At 42.4% G+C, this 14,610-nt stretch overlaps 1 protein-coding gene across 2 annotated transcripts in view; it reads left to right on the forward strand.

Moving 5' to 3' along the window:
* The window catches only part of Ldlrad3 (low density lipoprotein receptor class A domain containing 3), a 235,446-nt gene extending 231,914 nt beyond the window's left edge, over positions 1 to 3,532 (forward strand). For both annotated transcript variants that reach the window (XM_021156251.3, XM_029474721.2), the window contains exon 6: positions 548 to 3,532. In XM_021156251.3, coding sequence (XP_021011910.1) covers positions 548 to 785 — 238 coding nt within the window. In that variant the 3' untranslated portion in view covers positions 786 to 3,532. The remainder of the gene's footprint in view (positions 1 to 547) is intronic.
* The last annotated feature ends 11,078 nt before the right edge of the window (positions 3,533 to 14,610 follow it).

Consider the following 14,610-nt stretch of genomic DNA (forward strand, 5'->3'; position numbering starts at 1 on the left):
AGAGGTACACAGAGGCACACGGACTCACAGTAGTGGGCGAAGAGAGTGGAAAACAGAAGGTCTTTTCTGTTACATAATGTTGTTGCAAGCAAGGTGCAGAGAAGGGAATAGGGCATTGAGAGAGTGACTTTATCCAAGGCCTTAGGAAGAGTGAGATTTAGTAAGAAACCAGAATCTTCTTCCTATCAGAGACTCAGTCACAATTCCAACCTTGACTCTTGGTCATAAGTCATTTAGCCCAGAACACGCAAGGTGATCTGAGGGTGTTGTATAGCAACCTCAGTCCTGCCCGCCTAGAGGACAGACACAGTACCGGTGCTGCCATTGGACAGGCACAGCCAGAGAACACTGGCCTTGCTGTTCAGCCATGTTTCAGGCCACTGGTTTTGCTGGTCTCAGAACTGCCATTGTTCTTGACAGTAGAATTGTATTCTTCTCATAGGCATCTGCCCAGAAATGAGCAGCTGTTCATACTGGGTCTGCATCACCTGCCTCGGCTTGACTCTAATGTGTTCTCTCTGCTGCCCTCCTGCCTTCTCCATTACAGACCTGCGTGGTACGACCTTCCTCCACCACCCTATTCATCTGACACTGAGTCTCTGAACCAAGCTGACCTGCCTCCTTACCGCTCCCGGTCAGGAAGTGCCTACAGTGCCAGCTCCCAGGCAGCCAGCAGCCTCCTGAGTGTGGAAGCCAGCAGCCACAACCCAGAGCAGCCTGGCTCTCCAGAGGGCTCTGCTGAGCCCAGAGACTCTGTGCCCAGTCAGGGCACCGAAGAAGTATAAAATCCAGCGATTCCAAAGTCCATATGGGTAGATCCTCTCCAACTTGTTGAATTCTATCAGACTGTGCTCATGGGACACTCTTTGAGCTCCTTTTGAGAATGTCTCCAGTTGAAATTTTGGGGTGCTGACTACACCTTCTCCTCCAGATTTCAGGGATGTTCTTTGGAATGACCTGGCACTCCTCCAGCCACTTAGTTAACAGGATACATTGCCGTCTTTCTCTGCACAGTCACTGTTCCTTCAGGGCCTGTGATTAACAGACTCCTGCTTCAGATGACTGTGCTATTGTTGGTCCATCCCAGTAGTCTTATGACTGGACAGGCGGCCGGGTGAAGCCATGTGTGTAAATAGGCTTTGGCAGGGTTCTAGGGCCATGTCACACATTCAGGATGTCAGAAGACATCAGACCAGAGTCTCTACTGAGCTGCCAACTTATAGATACATTTGGAGACGTAGTTTGGAGGATTCTTACAAAAAGGCCATTATTGGATGGCCACTCCAAAAAGTGTCCAGGAGAACATCAAATCCCGTTTTGTACTCTCCTATGCATCGATCTTACTCCAGCAGAGGCCAAAGAAAAACTCTGGCATGAGCAACAGCTTTCAACTCTCCAAACTCTAGTTTGGTTTTATGAAAGACTCAGAAACCTCCACCCTGGCCTTACAGACTTGCCTAAGAGTCCTCATTCTGAGATCTTTCAGGAAGGGCAGACCCTCAGCAACGTCCTTGAATAAGTAGGAAGCCCCTGGCATGAGTTCCTAGCTGCTAATGTGTAGGTTACCGGAGTCTGCTCCTGCCTTGGCCCCATCATCCTTTTCCGGCCTTCTGGATTGTCCCCTTCCAAGATGACCTGCCATAGCTAAGGATAAGGACCCAAATTAAGCTGGTCAAAATTCTAATCTAACCGTTTGCCCCAGGAAAACAGACCCAGTCTGGCATGTTCATCCATGCAACTTCCTTGATAGGCTCCTAAGTTCCATGTACACTTGGGAGCCTATTGTCCATGTGCATTTGGACATAAGGACACAAGTTTCTTTCTAACTTACATGAGAACCACATTCAGTACCACCCATGAGAATTCTCAGGTCCCTGTACTACACACACAACCCCCAGGACAGTGCACCAAGTCAGGGTTAGGGTTAGAGTGAGGGTCAGGCCTGGCCAGACATCTGGCAGTTTCTCCTGAAAGAAGTGGTCAACAGATAACTTGGAGTCAAGATTTCCCATTGGATTTTGTTTTTTTTAAAGTCTCTTAGAAATGCATTTGAAACAGTGTGTTTGTCTTTTCCCTTCTAGTTAAGGGACTATTTATATGTGTATAGGAAAGCTATCTCTTTGCTTTTCTTGTTTCTCTTTCAGTGAGGTCCAAAGAAAGATGCAAAAAGAAATGCTGCCTTTCCCATCCCATCCCATAATGTCACCTCAGACTCACATGCAAGCTGAGCATCTACACTGGGGCATCGTGGAGTCATTATTTATTGAGTTACTGAGACACGCAGAGACAAGTCCACCATCCACTGTATGTTTGGATTACCTTTCTTCCTCCTTGATGCCCAGCCAGTCCTAGTGCATGCCACCACCATGCACCCCCACCAACCAGGCAATAATGGGTAAACCATACTAACTAGGGACAAAACTGGAACCAGATGGTGCCACCTCAGGCAGCTGCCACCCATTCAAAGCATTTTTCCACTTCTAAGGAAAGTTTCAATAACCTGTTCGATGCTAATTAAAAGGGAGCCTGCAGGGAGCAGGGATGAAGTGGCCTTCAGTGATGCTGGACTGACTTCCTTTTTAACCAAATCCAAAGTAGACTGCAGGAAAGGTAACTAGCCATGTGGGGTTTTGTTTGGTTTTGGTTTTGTGTAAATAAGCCTAGATGTTTGCTTCTTTCACTGTTAAAATAGAAATTGAGTTGGTGTGTGTGTGTGTGTGTGTGTGTGTGTGTGTGTGTATGTGTGTAACCCAATGAAGAAAGAACCTGGGTGGCAGACAGAGCTTTTCTGGCTGCACATCTCATCCCAGTGAGTCAGCATCGCTCTTCCCTTCCTTTGATGGGTCCCTGCTTCTTTTTGGTGCTCTGAAAGTTGTCTGGAGGAAAGGATTCTAATTTTAATTAATTGTGCAGTGAGCTAATCTCAGGAGCTTTTCTGCTTCAAGGCATTTTAGGGAAAACAAATGGTTTTAGTAGATAAGGAGAGCCTATTAAATGTTGGGGTTTTGTTTTGTTTCCAAACAAACACAGGAACATTTTTTACTATAGATTTGGTTTTTAATGGATTTTTAAAAATAATAATCATAAGATAGCAAGGCTCGGGGACATGGGGCTTTTTTCCCCCTGATTTTTTTCAAGATACCAAGTAAGTGGCTAGCAATATTTTTTTAATTCATTCCAGTCAGGATTTTTTTAAATACTATACTGCCTAATTTCCACCAGCCAAAAAAAAAACTGCCTCTTCTCCATTGTCTCTCCTCCTGTGAGATCAACACTTCGTTTTTGACACTACACTAGATTCACTGTGGTTGGAACTCACTGCCTAACTTAACTCCCTCTACCTTGTAATTGATGATTGTTTTTGAAATGCAACTAAGATATTAATAAATAGTGTGTGATATTCAAAGTTATATAAACTGGAAGGTTGTATGTGGTTGCTTCTTAGGTTTTTTGTTTGTTTGTTTTGTTTTTTGAATTGGCCCTTTTTTAAAAAAAATTTTTTATACTCTCAAATAAATTCAGTTTCATTCTTTCTGTTGTGTGAATGGTTCTTAACCCACCTTTCTGCCCCCAACCATATAAAAAAGTGGACGGTCACTTGTGGTTTAGCTTCCCCAATAAATGTGTACCAGAATAAAATGAGGAAAAAGAAGGATATATTGGTGAAAGTTCAAAATGTGGTGGGTGTTTGGGGTTCTGCAGGTGTGATTGGACTGATAGGGAGGAACTCTGCACACTGGTTACGGCGATGGCCCTGGAAAGGGAATGAGTTCATTACAACACTCGTTATTCCAAGGAAAGACAAGTGGCCGTGGTAACTTACAGCTTCCTGCCACAGATTCAAAGATTGAACCTTAAGCTGGCGCAATTGTAATTTGTTCCAAACCACCAGGAGCTGACATAAATCCCACCAAGAGAGCATCTTCATGTGCCTTTTAAGGTAACATTAGGGCCTCATGGTGACCGATGCAACAGGGATAGTGTGCAGGACGTCTAGATGCCCAGTAGGATCCCACCACCCGCAGCCACGACAAGTGGTTCCATCCTTGGCCAAAATGGAAATCCTGTGAAAATTTGAATGCAACCCTTAAGACCAAGATTTGAGTCATGAACTATCCCCCCTGCTTCTAAATGATGGGGTTACCAAGCAAGAGTATCCCAAGAGCACTGTGCCATATCTTACCCAGGGTTCTCTGAAGCACAAAGCCCCAAATGTTCATTCGTATGTTCATTCCTTCATCTCTCAAGGGGCCTTATGAATCCCAATACTGTTGATCCCATGATAAGGAAAAAATTTTGATGATCTAATCTAGAGCAGACATTAGCAGTCTTTCTGTAAAGTTTGTAAAGGCCAGATAGTATATTTGGCTCTGTAACAGCCACCAAGAATGCATGAATAATATGTAAATGATTAAGTACAGCTGTGTTTCAATAAAATTATAGAAAACTAGGAAGCTGGCTAATTTATACTTGTGGACTCCTAATCTAAGGGTCTATCCCCACATTGGGTTTATAAATCTTAAGCTTAGGCACTGTAGGGCAGACAGTAGTATAATAGTTTGGGGTATTAGAACCCATGAAGAACTTACAAGGCAGTATTGAAGGCCCTGCTATAATTGGAATTGGACTTACCAGGTCTTTGACTAATGAGTAAGAAAATACAGTATTAATGCAGGCTTTCCTAATAAGATGCCAAAACAGTTGGATTGAATGGAGAGACCCTAGTTTTTTAAAAAAATACCACTAGTTGATCAAGATCATAAATATAGACAATGTGTCTGTTCACAAAAGCGCATGTTGGCATGCGACCTGGAAACTATTGTTCACCTTCATTTAGGTTATAATCCACAGGCAGTGTACGTCTATCTATTCAAAGACTCAGCTTGATGGCAAGCACTGGATTGGTGCAAAGGAGGCATACCTAATAGTCACATTTAAAAGATGGGGGAAAACTTCACAAAGGATGATGAGAATATCTACTGGTTCCTTTAATGTCCTGTAACCAAACAAGTTCATAAGACATAAAGGAGACCCCTCACTTTTAGTGAAAATCGAACTCATTTAAAGTGAGTATTGTCTGTTAAAAATGAGTCTGGATGAATGCAGCTGATGATCAGCTGTCATTAATAGTTTATCTCCAGGGAGCTCCCAGGGCACTACAGGCTATTGCTCACCAGAACTGGGTAGTATGACCCTTTCGCTGAAGACACCATACATGTTGGATATAACACACAGAGAAATCAACCTAGAACTGAGGTGACTCTTTGCTCCCTGCTTGATAGTGTTCATCATATGAGAAGGTGAGGAGAAAAGTTATCAACAGTTGTTCCCGGCTATAGACTTTGTACTATAATAACAACTTGCCAGTGAAGACTGGTAGGGTCTAACCAACCACTTTCCGACTAGACTTGAGACCTACAGCACAAGGGGAAATATATACTTCATGCTGTAAGCCTTATCAAAAGGGTATAGCTGCAAAAGTCACAGAGCCTAAAGGAGAACATACTACTGATGTTTTGCCAACTAGACATTGTAGGCCACCACCTCCTAAACACTTAAGTTAAACTGAGAGACTATTAATGCTGCTCTCAGCGTGGGTGAGAGAAACATCCTTCAGTAGAGAGTGAATAGTAGAGACTCACAGTCTCTTGAGTACTGAGAATCAATGACGACTGGGTGCCGAGCCCTAAATATGACATCTATTTTCACTCCCGCCATGACTTTGGGGACATCACTGCAAGAGGAGGTAAAAAGATTATAAGAGCTGGGGCATAAGAAGGAATGCTATGAAGCATTGTTTTCTATGTATGGCATGGCTTTTGCCATCGTGAACACATAAGAAGAATGGGTATCAGCACAAACATGACTTGTACCAAAACAGATGTATGGCAGCTGGTAAGGAAGAAGAGAGTGCATGAGGATGGGAGTGGATGAGAGGGTAATGAGAGGTGAATGATTGCAAAACCACAGTGCATGCTACTTGTGCATAAAATTGTTAATTAAAAAGAATGTGCTTGCTTTTAATTGCTTGCAAGCCTGAGGACCTGAGTTCAAACCCCCAGAACCCACATAAAAGTTCTTCCATAGTTTAACCACCTGTAATCCCAGCACTCCTGCAGGGAAACATCCTTCAGTAGAGAGTGAATAGTAGAGACTCAGGCTATCTGATATGCGACCCCTGTGAAAGGGCCATTCACCTCTCAGCTAGCCTAGCATACTTGGGGGGATGAGTGGGGCGAATGCCTGTTTCAAAGAAGATGAACGGCAAGAACTAAAACCCAAGGATGTCTTCTGATTTCCGTGTGCGTTCCATGACATGTATGCCTACATTCACACACATACAAATATATGTCTATACATTTAAATTCCTTCCCCAATTTCTCAGCCCTATTTTGCTCAGTATTGGCTTCATGGGAATGAAGAGAGACTCCCTGCTAGAATTTACTGACACTCTCCAATTTATGATTGAACATCCTTGGTCATGTAGCTATTACAGTGGGTGGGACTAGATCCTTTGATTGACAGCACCACCAAAATTATATGGAGTAAGAAAGGGGCAATTCCTATATAAAAGGTTCTAATGGTAGTCAAAACCTCGACATGTCTACTACTGTAAAGCTTCACGGAGGAAAGGGACACAACTAACTAACTCAGCTTAATACACATAAGAAAATGACACAGGCTTTAGGCAATAGAGCAGTGGTTCTCAACCTTCCTAATACAGTTCCTCATGTTGTGGTGATCCCCAACCATAACATGACGTTCATTGCTACTTCATAACTGTAATTTTGCTACTGTTATGAGTCATAATGTCTAATATGCAGGCTATCTGATATGTGACCCCTGTGAAAGGGCCATTCACCTCTCAGGCATTGCAACCACAGGTTGAGAACCACTGCAATAGAGCTACAGGCATTAAATCTTTTACAAAGTACAGAGGCAATGTCACAGAGCATAGCAGAAGAGTCAACACGCCTTTCTCCAAACCCAGAGGCAGGAAATTTTAAGACAATGCATTTGAAGGTGGTATCGTGTATGCTTTCATGAGATGGTCATTTGGGATTGGCCACACAGACATGAACATCTGTAGGAGGAAACATACCCTATAAATAGAACAAAGTAATACCCAAACTTCAGAACTGTCCTTCGACCACTGGAAGTACTGAAATGGCATAATTATCCCACCACAAGTCTCCCCCTGCCCTGGCCTGCCTTGCCCTGCCCTGCCCTGCAGTGCCTTAAAACTGTTGGATCAGAAGTATGTTCCTATTTTCTAGTTAAGAACTCAAGACTCACATTATGCATGGTGTTAGCTAGGCTTCCTGTGGCTAATCGTTTTATCTAAGACAGAGAGCATGGATGTATCAATACCCTGGACACCACCTCTTGGAAATTCTGGACAGTTGTTTCCACCAGAGCTGAGGGGTAAATTACCACAAATATGGAACTTAAAGCCATGACTGTGCAAGACAAAGGTGTGGTGTCAGAGGGGGCATGTTCCTTTCGATATGATTGATGCCTCCACTGGACTGGGTTTTGGGTTGAACAAAGATGACTCACTTTGACTTCTAATACAACTCCACATTGGACTTTTTATGCCTCTCATTTCACTCTGCCAGGTCATCCCAATGGACTAGCAGAGGGGACCACACAGGAAGGAACACACCAGGCAGTGTGTAGAGAGGAACCTGGAAGCAGCACATATACCTTTCTCATTCCATTGCCTAGCACCCCTCTAGCACCATTGTCAGGGTTACTCTTGTGTGCTGTGTATTCAGAAACTGAATTCTGTATCCCTATCCAGACTGTAACCTGATATTGGGGCACCTTATGACCAATGTACAGTAAAGATTGCTCCTTATTAATTGCTGATCAGTCAGTAAATAGCTGAGGCTAATGACTAGAAAGGAAGGATCAAAAGGTAGGCCTGAGAATCAAGTGAAGGATCTCAAGAGAGACTATGAGGGAGAAGGAAGAAGAGAGAAGACTGAGAGAATAGGAAGCTGCCATCAGATGGGATGGACCAAAAGCACACATCCAGGAGAAGTGCACCCTGAGAACAGGCTGATGGAGCAAAAGCAGCCCAGGAGACATCAGCTTAGCAAGTGATTGGAATTTATGTGTGTTTTAATAGGTGGAAAGGTTAGTATAGCTCAGAATCTGCCCAATCTAGGCTTATGGCTTGTAAATAAAATACCAGATGTGGAAGTGGACTTTTTGACCTTTCTCCTAGCTGCCTGGAAGACAGTCTTCTGGCTGCCTTTGGATCAAGATACAGAACTCTCAGCTCCTCCAGCACCATGTCTATACTTCCTGCCATGATAATAATGAACTGAACCTCACCTCTGAAACTGTAATTTAGCTGCAATTAAATGTTGTGCCTTCTAAGAGTTGTCTTGGTCATGGTGTCTCTTCACAGCAATCAAAATCCTAAGACAGAAATTGGTACCAGGAGTAGGATATAGCTTAGTGATAAGCCTGACCATGGTTTTATTTGAAAGAATGTGAATTTTTGGGATTTTGGATTTGGGAAGCCATGGAATGCTTCAAGTGGGACTTAATGTGCCATTTTAGTAGGAATATGGAAGACATTGGTGCTGAGGGCGATTTGAACTGTGGAGATTATTGTTATGATATTTTGGTGAAGAATGTTGCTGCTTTTTGCCCTTGTCTGAAAAGTCTGCCTGAGGCTAAGGTGAAGAGACTCAAATTAATTGCAATGACAAAGTTTCAGAAACACCCAGCATCATCTTTGTACTCTGATTTACTCTCACGAAGATCATATTGATCAAGCATCACAAGCTTAAAAAGAAAAAATACAAAATGTCATGGTTCAAGTATTAAAGGTGTTCCTGGAAGTCCAATAAAGCTAAATCCTGTGTTTAAGGGTATTAAATGGAAAGAAGGGAGTGGTGACCTCCAGGCAAGATCCCATCCTGCTAAGCTTATTGTTTATGCTTCTGCACTTGAACAAAAGACAGTTATATATAAGTGTTATCATTACCTGGTTATTGCTTTCATTTGGACTTTTAATCTGAAATGAACTACAGTACAAAAATGGAGAGCACATCTGTGATCTAGATTTTGAGAATGGAAGACACCAATTTTTGATCTGGATCTTGAGGAAGAGTGGCCATGAAAAGCTTAGGGTCAGTCATGGTGGTGCTTACCCATAATCCACGGAGACAGAGGAAAGGAGTTCAAAGTTAATTTACAGAGCAAGTTCCAGGACAGGCAGTGAAGGAGTTGAAAGACAGAAAGCTGGTGATAATGTAATAGAATAAGGGAGCCATGTTCCAGCTCCAGCAAGCAGCAGAACTTGTAGCTTCAGCCATGTGGCTCTCGCTTTAGAGTCAAGAATAGAAGGGACTACTGGAACAATTGATGCTGGTTAGCTGGAGCTAATAAATTAGCTGTGATTAAAAAGAAACCAGCATCACTGAGGTGAAATCGTCTGGGAAGTGTTTTCTGAGATTTCATAGTTCCTGACAAAGAAGTATGTTCCAGATATAACCAAAGTTGTGCCTCATGCTTCAGCTAGACTTGATAATGTGTAAGAATCACCCAGGTGGTACTGGCTTTGAAGGCATGAAGGGGTCATGGAGAGCAGCTGAGAGGCTTGGTACTGTGAGGGGCCAGGAAAGTCCAAGACTCCAGTGAATTGTGGTTGTCAATACTATGGAATGATCACCAAGAACAGCAGCAGCATTGAATTGAAGTCAACCAGGGCCTAGAACACTATAGAAGGCATCTATAACACTATAGAGAGGTGTCTCAAGCCCTTTAGAGGATCCCAGAAGATCATGTGTGGAAGTTGCCTTGGAGACCCCAAGATGTTAGATGTACCAGAGCCATGGGATACCTGCTGAGGAAAGCTGCTAACAGGAAGTGGAACCAGTCCAAGAGAAAGTCGTTGGTGTCAACAAAGATGAAAGGAGTTGGAGATCCAAAGAGCACTTTACATTAGACATGAAGATACAGAGTTTGGAGTTTGACTAGCTGGTTTTTGGGTTTGTGTTGGTCTAGCATTTCCTCACTATGAGGTTTGGGAATGATAATGTATATCCTATCATATTGGAAGTATGTGATCTGTTTTTGATTTTGATTTTATAGGGGATTACATTTAAGTGATTGGATGAGTCTCAGAAGAGACTTTGAACTTTAGACTTTTAACATTGTTGAGATTGTTATAGACTATGGGGACTTTGGAAGTTGGACTAAATATATTCTGCATTATGCTATGGCTAGGTATAGCCCCCACAGACTTATGTGTTTGAACAAGCCTGTGGGGGTCAGGGAGTGGAATGTGGTGATTTGAATATAATTGGCCAGAGAGTGGCACTGTCAGGGTTGTGGCCTTGGATGAAGTGTGTCACTGCGTGGTAGGCTTTAAGACCCTCCTCCTAGTTGCATGGAAGACTGCCTGCCTTCTGATCAAAATGCCAAACTCTCAGCTCCTTCTCCACCATCATGTCCGCCTGGACACTGCCATGATGATAATGGACTGAATCTCTGTAAGCCAGCCCCAATTAAATGTTGTACCTTATAAGAGCTACCTTGGTCATGGTGTCCTATAACAGCAATCAAAACTCTAACAGTCAAAACTCTAGCAATCAAAACTCTAACTCTAACTCTTTCTGTGTCTTTTGTTTATGATCTAGACCAGATAGCATAGGGTAAAAACCCTCATAGACTTATCAGTGTAACACACCATAGCCTCACCTACCTGCTTGCATGCAGATCAACTGTGTGAACAAGAAGAACTAGGAGAGGATTGGGGTGCTACTCACCAAATATATTTGAATTCTTCTTTTAGTTTGTAGATTATATTCACCCTCTATCCCTAGAGAAACCTCTGCCATTCTCAAGTGAGATTCCATGAGAGATCCAGATGTTGCTCCTCTGGAAAGAATATTTCTCATCCACACACAGTTCTTGTCATCTCATTTGAATTGCCTCCCTTAGGCCATTCTCAAAATCATTGACTAATGTTCACTTCACTCAGGATAGAAATCAAAATGGTGTTTTACAGGACCCCATCTGGCTCCCCTACTACCCTCTCATCCTTGTCTTCTACTCTCCCCTTACTATGCTCCAACTGTCTGAGTCACCTTACTAATTCCTTTTTTGAAAATGATCATTTGTTTTACTTTTTATTTTTTAAACATATATAAGAAATAAAACCCCAGAACTTGGGAGGCAGAGGCAGGCAGATTTCTGAGTTCAAGGCCAAGCCTGGTCTACAGAGTGAGTTCCAGGACAGCCAGGGCTACACAGAGAAACCCTGTCTCTTAAAAAACCAAAAGGAAAAAAAAAGGAGAGACAGAGAGAGAGACAGAGAAAGAAAGAAAGAAAGAAAGAAAGAAAGAAAGAAAGAAAGAAAGAAAGAAAGAAAGAAAGAAAGAAAGAAAGGAAGGAAGGAAGGAAGGAAGGAAGGAAGGAAGGAAGGAAGAAAGGAAGGAAGGAAGAAAGAAAGGAAGGAAGAAAGAAAGATGCCATGGCACTCCAGTGGAGTCAGCCTATCAGGCAGAGATGCCTAAAAGCTGTTCACGAGGAAAAGAGTTTCAAGGAAGCTCTCCTCCTGGAGTCTGACGAAAGCCAGCTCTCCAGTTGGGTCAGTTTGACAGGCGAAAGCCTGGAAGCTGCCCACGAGGAAAAGAGTTCCACAGAAATTCCCTCCTGGAGTTTGGCGTTTCCCCTAACCCATAAAATTAATTTTTCATTCCCGAGTTAGTCTAGTGTATGGATCCACGTGCTCTCTTTCAATATTTTCCTATCATAAGTGCCTTTTAAGATTGAATTCTGACATAGCTAAAGCCGTCCGCCAGTGTTCCAACAGTCCTAGTTCGTCCTTAGCAAGACCTTGGGCTTGGAATTCAGTACTGCCCCTGGTATTACACTATCTCTTTGAGTAAAAGTTAGGTCGCTGCCCTTCACAGGAATTTACCATCACTAAGGAAGAAGGAAGTTTCAGACCAAAGGATAAACCAGAATAGATACTTAGAACTGTAGCAGAGTTACACCCATACACACGTATTTACAATGGCCTAAGGGGAAGGTGGACTATACAAGAGACTAAAATAGAAACTATGGCAAGGGCAGGAAGCCCTTGACCCTGGCTTCTAAGATTAGTGAATCTTAGGTGGAGCCCTTGTTGATCCCAGCTGTTATCAATGAATTCTATCCCAGGTGGTTCCCGTTAGACCTTTTGTGTTTGCATTCCTCTGTTTTATGTAAGATTCCGGTTACCTCAATTGTATGTCACCCAACTTCCTTATTGTCCTCTGCATAAAAAGTCTGATGCTCGAGTTGTAAAATTACACTCAGATTCCACACGAACTCTCCTGTGTGTGTCTGTTTGTCGCTCATCCATGCTTTGCCCACCCGCGTTGAGAGACCCCGGTTCCATGCAGACACAGGGACCCAGAGGGTCTGCAGCAGAAAGAAAGAAAGAAAGAAAGAAAGAAAGAAAGAAAGAAAGAAAGAAAGAAAGAAAGAAAGAAAGAAAGAAAGAAAGAAAGAAAGAAAGAAAGAAAGAAAGGAAGGAAGGAAGGAAGGAAGGAAGGAAGGAAGGAAGGAAGGAAGGAAGGAAGGAAGGAAGAAAGGAAGAAAGAAAGGCAGAAAAGATCTTTGATAAGATTCAACATGCCTTCATAATAAAAGCCCTAAAACAAGTAGGACTGTAGGGAACATATTCCAACATAATAAAGGTTATGTATGACAAACTCATGGCCAATATCATCCTAAATGAATAAAACCATAAATGATCCCCATTAACATCAGGAGTGGGAGAGGACTGCCCACTGTCCCTACTGCTCATCTATAATGTGATTGAAGCATTAGCTGGAGCAGTACGGCAAGAGAAGGGATCCAAATGGGAAAATAGTAAGTCAGATTATTTTCAATTGAAGATTGTACTATCTTTTTTGTTTTGTTTTATTGTGTTTGTTTTGTTTTGGTTTTGGTTTTTTTTGTTTTTTTTGTTTTGTTTTGTTTCGAGACAGGGTTTCTCTGTGTAGCCCTGGCTGTCCTGGAACTTACTTTGTAGACCAGACTGACCTCGAACTGAACTCAGAAATCAGCCTGCCTCTGCCTCCTGAGTGCTGGGATTAAAGACATGTGCCACCATGCCCAGCTAAGATTGTATTATCTTATACTCAATGTTCCCAAAATTTGACTAGAAAATTTGTAGAAATTATCAATAATTTCAGCAGTGTTATGATACATAATTGACTTACAAAATTTACCAGTATTAATGCATATGAGTAATGTCTTCATTAGGGTTTTACTGCTGTGAACAGACACCATGACCAAGGCAAGTCTTATTAAAAAAAAAAAAAAAAACATTTAATTTGGGCTGGCTTACAGCTTCAGAGGTTCAGTCCATTAGTCCATTACCATCAAGATGGGAGCATGGCAGTATCCAGGCAGGCATGGCGCAGGCAGAGCTGAGAGTTCATCCAAAGGCTGCTAGTGGAAGACTGACTTCCAGGAACCTAGGGTGAGGGTCTTAAGCCCACACCCACAGTGACACACCTACTCCAAGCAGGTCACACCTCCAAAATGGTGCCACTCCCTGGTCCAAGAATGTATAAACCATGACAAGTAACAAGCATTCTGAGAAAGAGATAATGGACAGGCTTCTCTTCCCAATTTCTCAAATAAAATAAAATATCTAGAATATACATAACAAAAGAGGTTAAAAACATCCCTACAATGAAAACTTTAAATGTGTAAAGAAAGAGATTGGGAAACATACTCAAATTTGAAGACCTCCAAAGCATATAGCTTGGTAGAATTAACATTGTGAAAATGACCTTCCTACCAAAACAATTTACTGATTTAATGAAATCACAATCAACATCCTCATCTCATTCTTCACATAAATAGAAAATCCTCAAATTGATATGGAACAACAAAAGACCCAGAATAGCCAATTAGTCCTAGATACGTGTCTGTTTCTATACATTCTGCTCATTTTAAGTGGTATGTGCATCTGTCTAAGACCCCATCTTTTTTCTATTTTTTACTTGTGTTTTATTTTTGTTTTTAATTAGATATTTTCTTTATTTACATGTCAAATGTTATCCCCTTTCCCCATTTCCCCTCAGAAACCCCCCCATTCCAGTCCTCCTCCCCCTGCTCCCTAACCCACCCACTCCTGCTTCCCTGCCCTGGCATTCCTCTACACTGGGTCTTTCACAGGACCAGGGCCATCCTCTGCTACATATGCGGCTGGAGCTGAGTCCCCCTCCATGTGTACTCTTTGGTTGGTGGCTTAGTCCCTGGGAGTTGTGAGGGTACTGGTTGGTTCATATTGTTGTTCCTCCTATGGGGCTGCAAACCCCTTCAGCTCCTTTGGAAGGCCCCAACTTTTATATATCTGTTTCTATTGTATCATTGATTTTTTTTTTTAGTCAGTCGTATTTTCAGTACTCCATTGTACCCATTTGGCCTCTTCTTCCACAATTAGGAATCTCAGAACTCACTCTTAAATTCTTTGAGTCTTAATGTATTCACCCATAGAATGGGTAATAGTTGTATATGATTGTCTTAGAAAGGGTGAAGGAGTTGGAGGAGAAACAAATGCAATCTTTATAAGAGTGCTTT

The sequence above is a fragment of the Mus caroli genome, unplaced genomic scaffold, assembly GCF_978045245.1.
Source record: "Mus caroli unplaced genomic scaffold, Mus_caroli_1 scaffold_2, whole genome shotgun sequence".
Taxonomy (NCBI): domain Eukaryota; kingdom Metazoa; phylum Chordata; class Mammalia; order Rodentia; family Muridae; genus Mus; species Mus caroli.